General features: G+C 40.0%; 1 protein-coding gene and 1 pseudogene across 1 annotated transcript; both read left to right on the top strand.

Moving 5' to 3' along the window:
• LOC117159300 (phospholipase B1, membrane-associated-like) overlaps positions 1–16286 on the top strand; it is a 106386-nt pseudogene that overhangs the window by 72259 nt on the left and 17841 nt on the right.
• Positions 7796–9187, top strand: LOC143303926 (uncharacterized). The gene has a single exon (XM_076626134.1). It carries the CDS (start codon positions 7796–7798, stop codon positions 9185–9187), a length of 1392 nt encoding a protein of 463 aa, XP_076482249.1.

Below are 16286 nucleotides of genomic sequence, written 5' to 3'. Positions count from 1 at the left end.
TAAAAGCATTGAAAATAAAGCCTTTTTAATACTTGAATGTCTATGAAAAGATGTTTACGTTGTAATCCGAAGGGATATTCTGTCGCATGTAAATAATTAACAACTATATTTATAAAGAAAGTGATAAATAAAATAGGGGAAATATATGATATCACAATGTAGGATATTTTACTTGAACTTAATAATATAATTGCGTAATACATAATCTCCCCACTACCATTTCATAGTTTCTTTTATATAGAATCAATATTACATATGTATATTTCAGTTCATTTGCGTTTGTTTCAATTTAATTTACTACAAACATTCACTATTTAAATTATAAAATGACTAAAATATCTCACATGATTAATATAGTCACCGCGGAGCGTATTTCCTCCTTTCATAAACCCGAAAAGTCGAAGTAAATTCTAACAATAACTTGTGAAAAACGATACTAAACTCAATATTTGCCAAAAAATAGCCAGTGTCTCATGCAACTATGACACGAAGGCGAATGTTCCGATTACCTCTACTGACTGATTGTAAATTATTGAAAAATCACAATAACGAACCATTTTACTGCGTAAAATGTAAAATACAAAATAAAAATTTCAGAATTCAAAAACTTCATTTAAACTATTGTAGTAATTAATAACTCGATGATAGTTTTGATCTATATGACATCGGTAATGATGAATGACAGCTAATGGCAGACACAATTGAATACAGAATAACAAGAAATCGTCTGTTACCTGCTACTGTTTCCCAGACACGTCTTTCACTGTACTGTAACGATATTCGATGTGTCGCTATTCTAGATACTCCTACTTTTAATAACGTCACCCTACCACTGAAACCGGGTAATGTTATGCGTTGCTGATTCGAATAATATATTCATCTCGAAAACCTTTCGTGTTCATGAAAGTGTAAACAACACACCGGGGCGACTAAATTAAACATGCGAGATATTTTAGTCATTTTACGCTTGAAATAGCAATGACTCCTTGCATTTAGTAAAATAAACTGAAACATAGGCAAATAAACTAAAGTATTTATAAGTAATATTATGTAATGGAGAGATTATGCATTTTCGCAATTATTTTATATATTATACTTTATATACTTTTTTTTTATACGTGGAGAAATCCTCATGGACACTCCGCTGCTGCAGTAATCGCGTAACAGCAGAGTAGTGTCGTACTCCTACCGACTAAAACTCCATGATGGCCATCCTAAGCGTGTGACAGGGGTGCTCCAGGAACCTCTTATGAATTAACTTCTGTTGCACCCCCTTCTCGCGTCCTCTTGTTCGAGCCAATCCTAGTACCTCCTGACTATTGAATTGGAGCTAGGGGGAGGGGGGGTCATTGCCCCTAGCGATGTCGCTCCTTCCAGGCGTGGTCCGTTGGGATGGCGGTGGAGCGGCTCTAGGTCGTCTGACTGCCATCCTTCTCCATCGTCTTATCCTGCAAAGGTGAGAGTTTTTCTTTCTCTCCCTTTCCGCTCGCTCCTTCGCGAGCATAACTCGCTCGCAGAAGAGGCGGACGGCCTCGTATTCCTGTGCCCCTCTCAACATCGCCTCTACAATCGCGGGGGAAGGGGGGTCAATGTTCCTCCTATGGCGTGTCGCAGAGTGTAGCGGGGCAGCTCCTACGCCGGACAGAGCTCCAGGGTATGCTGCGCCGTGTCCTTGCCCTCTCCGCAGTAGTGGCAGATGTCTCTCGTCTCTCGTCCGATTCTCTTCAGGGACTCGCCGAACGTGCCGTGTCCGATGAGCACCTGGGTCATTCTGTATCTGAGCGCGAGGCCGTGGCGGCTTCTCTATGCCACCCAGTTTGGGAGGACCGCCTCCGCGCCCCGATGTTCGCACCCCTCGTCGATCAGCTGCGATCGCCACTGGTCCCACGTATCCTCCTCAGCGGTTCCTATGTCGTTTGGAGCCGCCTGCTCGGTCGGATCTTCTCCCAGATACTCTCCGGTGGGAGTATCTCCTTTTGAGTGCTAGCGCCCAGATCCCGCAAGAGGACTTGTTTATGTAAGTCTATGTATGTAAATCTAACCTAACCCCAACCCACGATCCTGATGCCAAGGATAGGACCGTCGGGACAAGCGTCCCGCTTACGTGAGGCCTCTATGTACGCCGCAAGGAAGGTCGCCTGGAGTGTAGGCGAGTGGCTCGTCTATGCTCGCTCTACGTGGCCTTGGGTAGTAGCGCACCCACGATCCTGATGCCAAGGATAGGACCGTCGAGATACGTTCCCGGGCACTTTGTGCCTTGAGGCCCCGCTTACGTGAGTCCTATCTGGATCTGTCGAGTACGGTGCGCAGGTCGCCGGCCGGCAGTGACGTGACGGTACATCCACACGATAGTCCCACCAATGACTTAGGATGGTACTACGGGCGGCTGAGTGTAAGGCCGAAAGGAGTAGCGACCCCTCTGCTCGGCCAATTATGGGTTTGGACTCGTGGTGGCAGTGGTTGATGGCCAAGATGCTGGCAAGAGGGCCGATTTAAGAGATAATGGCTCGCCCCGAATGGCCTTCGGCGGGTGAGCAGCGTCCCACCTGCTGCGGAACCGTCCTGGAGGGGCGGTAGGGCTTAGAATGTGCCCCGTTCGACCTGAGACGCGCGACAGCCCCTGCGGGCTTAGCTAATCGAGGTAGCAAGGCACTGGTTGCCTTGCGCGATGGTTGGGCGGAATCTCAGCCCCTATGGCCCTAGGTGTGCCCGGGTACTGTGTGGCGATAAATAGACGCCGAGGAAGGCACCCGTTACCAAAGACTGATAATACTTCCTTTGATGCCTCTGAAGCTCGGAGTTCAGAGAGCTTGATGAGAACTTCGCCTCGCCTGACTGCGAACGCAGGAGCTTCTGGGCCAATTGTGATTCCCATGATACTTAAGATTTTTAATATGGGTATAAAAGCTTCATTAAAAATACATACTGCGAGGAAAGTGGAAATTTGAATTGTCTGCGTTCCTGCGTGGATGTGCTTCGGAATAAAAGTTCATATTAACGTTTTATTCGTTTTTATTTTTTCGTTTTAATTGTTATTAATTAAAACTTCTTCATCTTGCGAACTTCTCAATTTTGCTGCAAATGCATTAGTGAAATTGGTTTCTTCTTCTACGGTAAATTGATTACTGGAAAATCTTCTCTTCTTCGGTCTGCATGCCCGTTTAGAGCTGAATTTTGAATGTTTTTTATCCATTTTACTTTAAAATCTCAATATATAAAACAATTTCTACTTTAAATATTTATAAAACGTTGTCAGAGTTAGTACGTGCACGTTGCTTGAAGGCTGGCTCAAAACTAACTTGAAATAAATACTAAGACGAAAAGATTCCGACAAAATACCTTTCTATGGCCTTGAAGTAAAAATACCTTAAAGAAGGGATAAACTACAATAAAAATTTTATGAGGGTTTTCATATGAGGTACTCGGGCAGCGTCTACCGTCTATTGCTCATTTGTCCCGGTCGGACCGGAGCAGATGCCGCGTCACAAAAATGGCAGTAACTCATAAAATAATTAAAATTTTGAAAAATCCTGTTAAGTGCATATTCTTGAATGTCTAAACTTTGGAAATATGAAAACAAATTTTTCGATTGTTTCAAATTTCTAGACCAGAATACCCCCTGGGGGGGGAGGTTTTAAAATTTCTTTTTGCATTTTTTTATTTTTTTAATTGAATGCATAATATCTTAAGAATATTGTGTCAAAATTTCAAGTCGATTGGAGCAAAATTGACGAAGTTACGAGTATTTTTATACATGTCGGATGATATTACCTACCCGGCCCGAGCGTGCTATTCTTACTTCGCAGACGTTTTTTTCTCTAAATAATACCTAATCTTACCACCAGATCTATTTATAGTACTTAACAACTTAAGTACAAATCTTATACCTGTACTGTATATTTTGTCAGTGTAAAGTAAAAAATTTAGTGTAGGAGTAAATATTCCATTTTCATTAAGTTCTGTGTTAAATTATTACTAAAATGCCTAAAAAAGTTACTAGATCTGACCTAGAAAAATTGTACCTCCGCATAAACGTAAATACGAAGGCACTTCAACAAATAGCGCGTTAGCTAAAAAAATAAAAGTGATAATTGATTTTTTATTAGTCTTTTCAACAATTGTTACGCTAGTGAAGAGGTAAACCGATAAAATTCGCTTGTGAACGTTTTATACCAGACTTTTTAGCATTCAAAACTTTAAAGCGTCTTCTCCACAACTCAGGTTTTCAAAGTCGGTGCCCTCAATCTCAATTACTTCAAAACTACTGCACCGATCCTTTTGAGATTTTGAAGACTATTTCTGTATATAATTTACGAGGTAACGCTGTAGAGCTTTTTCAAATTTGTTAATTATTTTTATTTTAAAATAACAAATTAGTCGCAAATTTTCGCACAAAATCGCGTTTTTCCCTTCAAAGTGTTTAAAAAAAGTGAAAAATTGAAATTTCGAAAAAATCTTCGCAGCGTTAGCTGGGGAAAACTGTTGCCTAACGAATGAACTTTAACTTTTTGATTTCTGATGATCCAGCACCAAGTTCTGAGGGGCACCGCAATTATACTTGTTTCCGAAACAATTGTTACGCCGCCTAAAACATCTGCACGCCAGCCCGCGCGACAGGACAACAACCGGCCTGCGTAACGTCACTTCGACCCTCAATAAACCTAAGGACCCACCATAACTTTCACTTCCCTGTATTGTTTCACCATGTGTCTTCAATCCGTTTGTCTGGAAGAATTTTTAAAGCCTAAAAATATTCTCGAAACACAGTCGGTTTTTAGAAAGGTCCTTGGGTTTATTAGGCGCACTTAAAACACGGAGAAAGCGGGTATGCGCCCATTAGGAAAATCCGAATAGCCTTCTAATAAAACAAGCTGGGTTTTCTTCACGAATACGGTCATCTATCCACGACGATGGTAGGAGACTTCCTACTCATCCCTTCGAGCAGTAGGGCAGGTCATTACCAATCAACACCGCGGTTCGTTACCCTCACTTTTCCTAACGAAAGTGGGAACAACGAATCCGCGTTCTTTAGACACAGGGGCACACCCACATCGAACTTTTCGACCGTATTAAAAAAAGAGCGACAGTCAGTCTAAAAACTAACGCCTAACGCGGCAGTCTACACATAGCGCGAGAGTCGCATACTTCACGCAAATCTTTTGTCGGTTCTCGGTGCTGTCGAATATACATCTCCTCTCCTAAATATATTATAGTGCTAAGTCCATTAATACATTAATTTCCATTATAAGAGCCCTGCTCTAGCGTACATATCTATCGCATCTTCGTGCGACAAGTTGTTAACTATTTATTTCTCTTCGACAGTGTAATCTAAGTGTTGGAAATATATAATTTATAATTCTATGAATCACAGTGTTATACAAACTCAATCACCCCTATTATCTCAACGGAAATCAGGGGATCGATCAATTCGTGGTGTCGATTGTTATAATCGTAACGGGAATTTACGACTCCCGTTGACGTCTCTCCTCGCGATTACGTCTCCCCGCAATTGGTCGAATTTACAACAATAATTGCTGCCATTGCCGTATTTTTTTAATATTTCTCCGTGAAAATTGTATACAATATTCTTCGAATGTCATACTTTAATGTACTATTGGTTTTAAAGAAGAAGTTTTAACTGTATCGTCAGAAAAAATTCACAAAAACATGCCTTTTTTTGTACGAAATAACCTTACCCCCCCTTAATTTAAATTCACTAGTACGAGCAGGGAGTTTCGTCACCCCACGGTAGTGTTGAGCAAAATTTCTCTTACGTATGAAATAATAAATACATATACAATTTCATTTCTAAATGAGAATAAAATTATGTGTTTATAGAAAAGATATTTAGACGATATTCGAGACACATAATGTCTTATCATTTCTTCTTTGGATTAAATTGGAAAACAATAAATGCTTTTCCACTTTGTCTTTTCCTTTTTATTTTATACGATGAAAAAGTTGCAAACTTCTTGTCGTTGATTTCTAATTAAGTTAGTCGTACTTCTTAGTTACGTTTAAAACTATTCGTCTTTCAAACGTTTGAATTTGGTGTATTCGTTACAGTCGGCAAAGAAAATATTCGCTTCGCTGGAACCAACAACTGGTAAAGGTGTGTTATATTTTTATGCCGACTTGGGAAAAGAGAAAAGATGTACCAATTCGACACAATCGACGTAGTTTCCCTTTTTTTTAAATGTATGTTTGCCGATTGCTTCAAAACTACTTGACCAATCGGGATTTTTTGCATCTTGCAGGGAATGTTCTGTCGTTGTATCGCTTAGACAATTTTCTTTCATTTGTTTTTTCTAAAAACTTTTTTGCAAAAATTCAATTTTCATGTATGTATGTCAGTTACTAAGGATTGCATGGAGCTATCGGAATGAAATCTTTTGTGTCTTCTACAGGTACGATCGTTCTTGCAAAGTTCATTATTAACTAGTGTTATTGTAAAGAATTTGTTTGGCAATTTCATTTATATGTGTTTAATAATTGCTCTGCAGTAGGACTGATTATAGTTATTGGGCTGATATCGAGGTGACATCAAAGCAGCAATCGGACCGAACGCTTTAAAATTGCAGTTGTCACTATAAGCATCAACTCGTGTTTCTGTCGCAGGAAATATTGTTCTGCGGACTCTTTTTCGGGCATGAGTTTACTTTCATTGCGAACTCAAAAGACCCAATTATTGTAAATCAATATTTATACAGTCATAACTGATTCAAGTTAACGATATATTGTTATGTAAATTATCACTAGAATTGTTTTCAATCAATAGTACATCTTTTTTTCAATTCGCGCCCGTCGATCCGAATTTTCAAGTCCACATATATATGTCGGGTTAAGATCGGAATTTTGGGAGCGTGACAACTCTTCGCGTGGACTAGCCATCGTTTCATCGATTATATGTATACGTATATACAAGATTATTACTAAGCTTAACAAATAATTAAGTCTAATGAATGATAAATTTGATGAACAATGAAATTAATGAATAATATGATTTACGAATAATGAATTTATGTACACTATTAACAATGCTTTTGTTGGTTCAAACGAATCCACGGCCAACGAGATAACTCTTTACTAAGCGTAAAAAATAATCTTAGGCGCAAAATACGATTGACGAGAAATGTTCGATGTGTCACTTTCCAAGGCAATCGCAAGAATGCCAGTGTCACGACCGGCATACTTCAAATTCGACGGACTGACGATAGAGATAAAGATGTGGCGGCACTCGGCGACAATGTATATCGCTGAAGTGCCTAATGAACCATTAACATCCCAACGGTCCTTCCACCGAAGTTTCTAGAAGAAAGAGCACGTGGCAACGATCGCGGACGCCTAGCAAATGCTTGGACGGTGGGGATGTTGAGGGATGACGAAAGAAAGTAATCGGATCCGATCGAAAGTAAAATCATAAGAGTCAGTCTTAGAAAGTCACGCCTAGAGTTCGGAAGTAGATTGTAAAGTGTATTGATGTTAGAAAAAAAAATAGTTTTCTTTTTTATTTTTTATCTCAAATTCCTTTTTTATTTTGTTACTTTACGTGACATTTTGGCGATCCTGCCAGGATAGTGAAAAGTGTTTGTTCGGAAACCAAAAGACATTCATCATCTACGGAAGATCGAATTATTTGGGACTACGGTCATCCGCAACAACAAAGTAACTATCACGAACCAAGTGAAGTAACAATAAAAGGTAAACTGAATTCCATTGTACGTTACCGTGAAAGAAAATTTAGCTTCAGTAGCCAAGACTCGTCTTCGTCTGAAAATTATAAATCAGCGCAATAATGTCTAAGGCAAACGAATCTCAAACTTCAACCTCAACTGACCCAATGTTGCGAGCAATATGGGACAGTATTCAAAAACAGAACGAGAACATTGCCCTTTTACGAGAGGAAATGTTACGTTTGTCTATGCAAAATGACGAAGAGAACAGAAACAGGGCAGCAGAAATCGAGAATCTCGGGAAAACCGTCGCAGCGCTACGGACTGGGTTCGGATCCCCTGCGACCGATGAATTTGCTTCCATTATCACCGAAGACAATGAAAGTGCGTCGACAGCAATCAATCGCACCGTGAATATGGCAAAAGCACGCAAATTGTCAGGGTTAGCAGCTCCAGACACCCCACCTGTCCACCTCGACATCGAACAACCCGAGGTGAAAGAAAGAGGCTATTTTCCGCCCGCTCCTCCCACTCTACGAGCTAAGGATGCAATACGCTACATCCCAACGCTCAACGGAGATGATGATGTAGGAGTTGAAGACTTCATCAAAGAAGGGAGAAGTATGAAGGATCGCTGTACGGAGCAAGATCTATGGCTAAAAGCAATAAAAGTGGAAAAAATCGTGGGGAAAGCAGCCCAAAGTATTCGCAACATTCCTATTGAGTGTTACAGTGATCTGTACGACGCACTGAGAAATAACTTAGCAGCACAAGTGACTTCGGATGAGTACCAAGAACAATTACGAGAGTTGAGACAGGGACGCGAGGAATCAGTGCAAAGTTTTAATATTCGGTTTAGAAGAATACTCAACCGTTTGCTGTACGCAGTAACCAATGAGTACCCACAACCACTAACACGTAAAATTATGACTGAAGAAGTCACGAAGAAGACTGTTCGTGTGTACCTAAAGGGACTCAGACGCGACATAGGGCGAATACTATTAAGCAGTGAACCCTTGAATCTTCCGGAAGCTGAAAAAAAGGCAGCCGATGTAGAACGCTACTTGCGAGAAGAACGACAACCTAATTGGTCATGTAATCGCTTACCTTCGGTTAGTAATCGCCCCGACAACCAGCATATGCAGGTAAGACGATCTAATGCACCATCAAGATCGCCTAACACGCCAGTAGCTCAGAAACCTGCTACATTTAACCAAGTAGAAAATAGATCACCTGCTGAACGCGCGCAGATGAAGTGCTTCAAGTGCGGAAAGCTGGGACACATTGCCAACAAGTGTCAAAATTTTCTACCACCGAGCCAGCGCGATCGACCACCCGCAAGGATTCAGGCAGTCCAGGAATGGGACGAAATACAAGAAACAATATCGAACCAGGAGGTGGACGAACCGTACGAGACATACGAGTCAACATCGCCACGGAGAGACTACTCGCAATACCTTTGTCAACCCGAACCGAAGAGCGAGTATTTCTGGTCGACACAGGAGCAGGGATAAACCTGGTGAAACGTAACAAAACTGTCAACGCGATACAAATAGAGCCTAAACAAAAATTTTCTATGGGACGAGACAAATACGAAACTAACGAATACGTAACGAAACGAATTTTTGGACAAAATCACATTTTTCACATAGTACCGAACAATTTCCCTATTATCGAAGACGGAATAATTGGGCTACCATGTTTAGAGAAGTATAACTATTCAATATTCAATGACAAAATCCGATTAAACGACAAAACCATTTTATTTCAGAAACCAATACATTTGACTCCTGGAGAAAACAGAGTTCAAACAATCTATTTGGAAGGCAAACCAACTAAAGTATGTTTTATGAACACTGGTGAGCAAAACATTGAAATTTCTAGCAATATTCAAAATTCTCATGACTTTTCCAACGTATCAAAACTAAAAAGCCTAGTGAGAACAGATCACATTGAAAAACCAATCCGTGAATCCATCGAAAAGATTATCCTCCATTATATTGACATCTTTAATTTAGAAACCGATCTTTTACCCTGTACTAATTTAACTCAGCACACAATTTCGTTAACCAAAGACAAAATTATTAGCACACGATCGTATAGACCACCGGAATGTCACCGTGACGAGATTTCGCGACAAATAGGAGACATGTTGAAGAAAAATATTATAGAAGAATCCGAATCCCCTTATAACTCTCCGGTATGGGTAGTTCCGAAAAAATTAGACGCCTCAGGAAAACAGAAATGGAGGATAGTTATCGATTTCAGGAAACTAAATAAACTCACAGAACAAGACGCTTGACCTTTACCTGATATAGACGACATTTTAACACACTAGGAAACGCAAAATTCTTTTCGGCACTTGATTTATCCTCAGGATTCCATCAAATTCCAATGAACGAGAAATCTAAAAAATATACCGCTTTTTCGACACCGCAAGGGCATTTTCATTTCAATCGAATGCCATTCGGACTTAAAAACGCACCCGCTACCTTTCAAAGATTCATGGACAGAGCCTTAACTGGACTTGTAGGAAAATACTGCTTTGTTTATTTGGATGACATAGTGATATTCGGAGAAACGATTCAAGAACATAACGAAAACCTCACGATAGTATTTCAGAGACTCAGAGAATTAGGACTTAAATTGCAACGGGCAAATGTGAATTCGTAAAACCGGAATTAGAATACTTAGGCCATGTAGTTTCATCCGAAGGAGTCAAACCCAACCCCAAGAAATTAGACGCTGTAAAAAACTTTCGATTACCCCGCAATGCCACGGACGTGAAATCATTCTTAGGTTTAGCAGCTTATTACCGCAAATTTATTCGTAACTTATCCAAAATCGCGAAAAGCCTTACAGACTTAACAAAAAAAGGACACACCATTCCATTGGACCGACAAACACCAGATTAGCTTTGATACTTTAAAAGACAAACTCTGTAATTTCCCAATATTAGCTTATCCAGACTTTAACAAAACCTTTACCTTAACTACCGACGCAAGTAACGAAGGACTAGGAGCAATACTGTCGCAAGACGGTCATCCTTGTTGTTACATTTCAAGAACACTGAATCCACCCGAACGAAACTATACCACGACAGAAAAGGAACTCTTAGCCATCGTATGGGCCGTGAAAAGATTAAGACAATATTTGTTAGGACGACGCTTCATTATTCGAACCGACCACCAAGCTCTTAAGTGGCTACACAATTGCAAAGACCCTTCTAGCAGACTGATTCGTTGGAGACTTAGACTCGAAGAATATGACTATGAAATCGAATATACAAAGGGTAAAGATAACACAGCTGCAGACGCTTTATCTAGATTTCACGCAGTAACTCGCGACGAAGTAGTTTACCTCGACCTAGTAATTGCTCACACTAATTCATTCAACGCATGGAAAGACAACAACGAGAATCCGAAACTCTTAGAAATTAAACCGAATGACCAAACATTTTACCAATTAACTCGAAACGACTTGGGAGAATACGACGAGGCACTTTGGATCAGAAGACTTTACAAAATTCTTAAAGATACAACAAAAATCGGTATAGGAAATAACGATTTCACTGAATTAGAGAAAACACAGATTAAACTCATGCTAATATATTTTAACGACACGTACAAGAAAATTACTTATGCACCTAATCCCATCTTAAAACTAGACGAAAACGAAATAATACAAGCAATAAAGGAAAACCATAACGACACCGTAGGACATTTAGGGATACAGAAAACGTATCAACGGATCAAGGATAAATTCAAAATTTCCGGACTTTTAAAAAGAGTAGAAAACTTTGTGAAAACATGCGACTCACGTCAAAAGGAGAAACTAACACGTATCAGACCCAAAGAATCCCCACAAATCTCAGACACGCCACTTAACCCTAACGACAAAATCGCTATGGACATCATAGGACCGATGACGAAAACCAAACGCGGAAACCAATACATACTTTCAATACACGATGAACTTACGAAATATCTGATACTAGTTCCCCTTAAAACGCAACGAACTGAATCCATAATTAACGCGCTCATTGAACACTATATTTACATATTTTCGGCACCAAAAACGATCCTAACAGATCAGGGACAAAATTTTGTTAGTGATTTAATGACGAAATTTGAAGAAGCTTTTAAAATCAAACACATCAAAACAACTTCATTTCACCCACAAAGTAACGGATCCCTCGAAAGAACGCATGCCTCAGTTAAAGATTTAATTCGTACTGCATTACACGACAATGACAAAGAATGGGATGAAGTACTTAATTTCATTTGTTTAGGGTACAACACCGCGAAACATGAAGAAACAGGATTCTCTCCCTTTGAATTGACCTTTGGGCGAAAAGCTAACTTACCTTCCGCAATATCCAAATTTCCCACACTTACCTATGATGATATGTACTCACTTTGGCAAAAACAGTTGAATAAATATTGGGAAACAGCTCACAAAACACTTATTCAGAATAAGCAACGATACAAGCGAGACCAAGAAAGAAAGATTGTTAAAACTCAGACTGTGTTTAGGAAAGGAGACTTTGTTTTAATTCACAACGACCATAAAAGAGATAAGTTGGACATTGAATGGTTAGGACCCTACAGGATTAACGATGTGAAAACTCCTTATTACATTATTTCTATCGACAATGCTAACAAAAAGATACATGGTAACCGATTGAAAGCGTACTTTTTTCGGGATAATGCCTAGCACTAGTAACAATACCCTTAATTAGTTGCCTTAAATTCACGGGATAGGAATTACGCTTTGTAAACAAACCCAACTAATTCACGATCGAAAACTACAACATGATTACACCTCTGAAATTATTAGCTAACTAACAAATATTGTAAAATTGCTATATTTAAGATTAACGAAATAACTTTTGTACCATCACATGCAGAAAATCAATTCATAGCGATCCCTGAAAAAAAAGCGTAAACATATCCTTTGATCTACATTTAAATAACTCCATTCTACTACGATCTTAGAGGACCAAGATCAATCTAACCAGGGGGGTATGTCACGACCGGCATACTTCAAATTCGACGGACTGACGATAGAGATAAAGCACTCGGCGACAACGTATATCGCTGAAGTGCCCAATGAGCCATCAACATCCCAACGGTCCTTCCACCGAAGGTTCTAGAAGAAAGAGCACGTGGCAACGATCGCGGACGCCTAGCAAATGCATGGACGGTGGGGATGTTGAGGGATGACAAAAGAAAGTAATCGGATCCGATCGAAAGAAAAATCATAAGAGTCAATCAGAAAGTCACGCCTAGAGTTCGGAAGTAGATTGTAAAGTGTATTGATGTTAGAAAACAAAATAAAGTTTTCTTTTTTTATTTTTCACCTCAAATTCCTTTTTTATTTTGTTATTTTACGTGACACCAGCCTCGTCTGCAAGAACGCTGTTGCTAAGCAGTTTCTGCCTGGCGTTTGGTTATTGATACAATGTATGTTCCATTGTCTCGACACCTCCGAGGTAACCTCACACGTGGCTAGGCCCGCTCAAGAGGCCGCATGCCGCCACAATCACACTTCTCGGAAAACCCATACAACCACTCCAGACCTCCGTTAGGCAAAACGTTTATCTCGTGACCGTGGCTACGTTCGGCGACCAATTGTCACCTCGAACCCTATCTCGCTATCACAAATTTTAAACAATTACAGCTATAATAAAATCTAGACTAAAGTACTAGAGGATGTTTCCAAAATTTCCAAGGGAAGGCTTCGGCTTTCCTTTCATCTCCGACATATATAACTGTTAAGATAAAGAAAGAATTCGGAAATACAAAACATTTACTTTATTTCACACACAACAGCTATACATATACCTTACACTCTGAAGATCTCGATAACCTTCTTGCACGCACGCTTGTTGTTAACCGACTCTTCCACATTCTTCTAACATCTAACAACAGTTTTTTGTCTCTACTAAGCCTGGACGCCCTCTAACGCTTACACACACATTCACATGTACAGTGTAAATGTATCATCTACCCAACAATAACTGTCTTTCTTATCAGCATACAATCAGAAATGCAGCAACTGGTTATGTATATTTGGTAGTTGTTTCGTATTTGTACATGTATTTTTAATTAATGACCTTTACGCGAATATTAAATCATACGCCTCATGCAGTTGTCATATATATGTCGGGATGGCGTTGAGGATAGTGTTGTGGGTGTTTGATGAATATTCATTGAAGTTAGCCACCGTTGCGGTATAACAAAGGTATGGTTTATTAACACAAGTATGGATAACACAGATTTACAATTAACCACGGCGATAAGGCGCTCGCGACACTAGTGACAATGGTCTCAGGTTCGATAACGAATCCGCGGTCAACGGGATGATAGGTGGAAGTTCTCACAAAATCTAAGTCTGACTCTTTGTTGGTAAAACGTGAAATAATTGCTGATAGTAAAGACGTTACTCTTTAGTCGACGGGATCGCGAGACAGAATGACTTTCCCGAATGACCGTCCCGATGATGCCATAGGGCAAAACTATAATGGGGTGTGTCCAAGGACACGAAATCATTGGATTCGTCGAGGATAGCCTGCGTTCAGAAAGTAAGGGAAATTGGCGTTGCTGCTAATTGGTCAATCTCCATATCGGTGGCTAGAAAAAGATGCTAGTCGCCCTCGACGGGAAGTTGCTAGTGGGAGACGTCGTCCGTTGAAAAAATAAGTCTCCTCTATCTTCTCGTAGTTGGGACAAAGACTGTTTGTCTGTTTGAAGGACTTTGGTTAGCTAAATCTTAAGATTTATAACGGGCACTCAGGCTAGCTGAACATGTACTGCGGAGACGCATCGACATCTGGCAATCATCTTACTCGAAGAATAGGGTCTGCGTGTGGCGAGCTACGGGACAGAGACCTTTGGAGTGTTGGAACGCGGCGCAACACCTCCCGGGCGATCCGCGGGTACCAACCGCGAACACCAGAGGGCTACGACGACAACGAGTCTGTCTGTCTCGTTAGCGGTCGAATATACGACCACGATAACAATACCACACGATATATAACACGGTACAAATACTGCACCTAGCGAGACTCCCTCTACGTCTAAGGTAGGGACTACCGGGCATAGCCTTACTGACGAGTCCACTGGTAGTCCCGGGACGAAACGCAAACCCTCTTTTCTCCTGGCAGCAACAACACAGCCTACACTCCATACCTTTGTTAGACAAAACGTTCATCCCTTGACCGCGGCTACGTTCGGCGAGTGGTTGTCGCCTCGAGCCCAAGCTCATTATCACAAGTATCGAACAAATACAATCGGATTGAATGACGACAATTGCTTTATAACGGCTATAGTGAAATCTAGATTACAGTATTATGGGGTTTTCCCAAAGTCCCAAAGGAAAGGTTCCGGTGTCCTTTCATCTCCGACAAATGTATTGTTATGGTGCAGAATGAATTTGAATCTTCTCACATAAAACTTTTCCTTGTTTCTACCTATTCTTATGGTTTATCTCTTGATTCACTGAATCTTCTTAGTCTTCGTCTTCGTCAACGTCTAGCTAAAGACTTTCTCTGTCAAATTCCAAAGTGTAGCTCATTGTTATATCAGATCTATCGCTTACATCAGTTAAGATCAAATCATCATCTTTTTCAGTGTTTGCCCTGTTAAACAATAACCGGAATCACCGAAATGTTTCCCTGACATGTACCATAACTTCCATACTTCATAAATGTCAAAAAAATATTCTCTGAGCAATCCTGTGTCAATAGATTTATTAGAATTAAACACATTTTCAAAGTAGTTGAATTAAGCTGTTCTATGGATGCGGTAGCAACTCACGAAGAGAAATGTTTTTTAAAATAATTCTTTTTTGGAATGGAACCAAACAACCGTTATTGTTTTGAATCAAAAAACCTTGCTTGCCGCATCTCCGACAGTTATCTCCTAAAAAGGATTAACAACAGTGGGTACTTTTTGCCTAATTTGAGTCACAGACATCTAAGTGCTATTAATTAATTTTGAAAATAACGTTCAAATCAATACAGTCCTTTGCAATATGTTCCCCATTTAGAAAAAATCACGACCTAAGAAATTATTTTCCCATGTACGGAGTTTGTTCTAGGTTTTAACAAATGAGACGCATCATTAAAAACAAAAATTATATGTCGTTACCAGATGGATGTACAAAATAAGAATTTTGAGATTTCTCTGTCTCAACACTCAATTTATTTAAAACTTTACTGTTAGTTGGTCTACGTTGCAGGTAAAATGTAACAACAACGTCGCGATGCTTTGTACAATTGAAATATATCGTCATTTACCATACCTCTGGCGAGAAATTTGTCACAATGATAGAAAATAATTCGCCTTCAATTGTCTAATAGACCTTTGACAATACCAAGTTTTACAGTTTTGTGAGACCCGACGACTTGTTCGTTGTTTTCGTCTATTTCCATCTTCTCACAAATGTATGCTTCGTCGAAACATTTCCTCTCGGAAATTAAACGTCGAATACCTTGGCCAAATTCCACCTAAATTGCCCATTTTCTAAGCGTAGATAAAGCTGGAAATGAATACCGATTTTTCCTCAAAACCTGATAGGTTCTTGGGCTTACGCTGCTTAGTAGTATGG

This window comes from Bombus vancouverensis, chromosome 17 (genome assembly GCF_051014615.1).
Source record: "Bombus vancouverensis nearcticus chromosome 17, iyBomVanc1_principal, whole genome shotgun sequence".
Lineage (NCBI taxonomy): Eukaryota > Metazoa > Arthropoda > Insecta > Hymenoptera > Apidae > Bombus > Bombus vancouverensis.
This window is presented reverse-complemented; position numbering and strand designations above follow the sequence as displayed.

Bases quoted from the DNA above. Each gene is read 5' to 3' on its own strand.
- LOC143303926 (XM_076626134.1), top strand. From the start codon at position 7,796: ATGTCTAAGGCAAACGAATCTCAAACTTCAACCTCAACTGACCCAATG.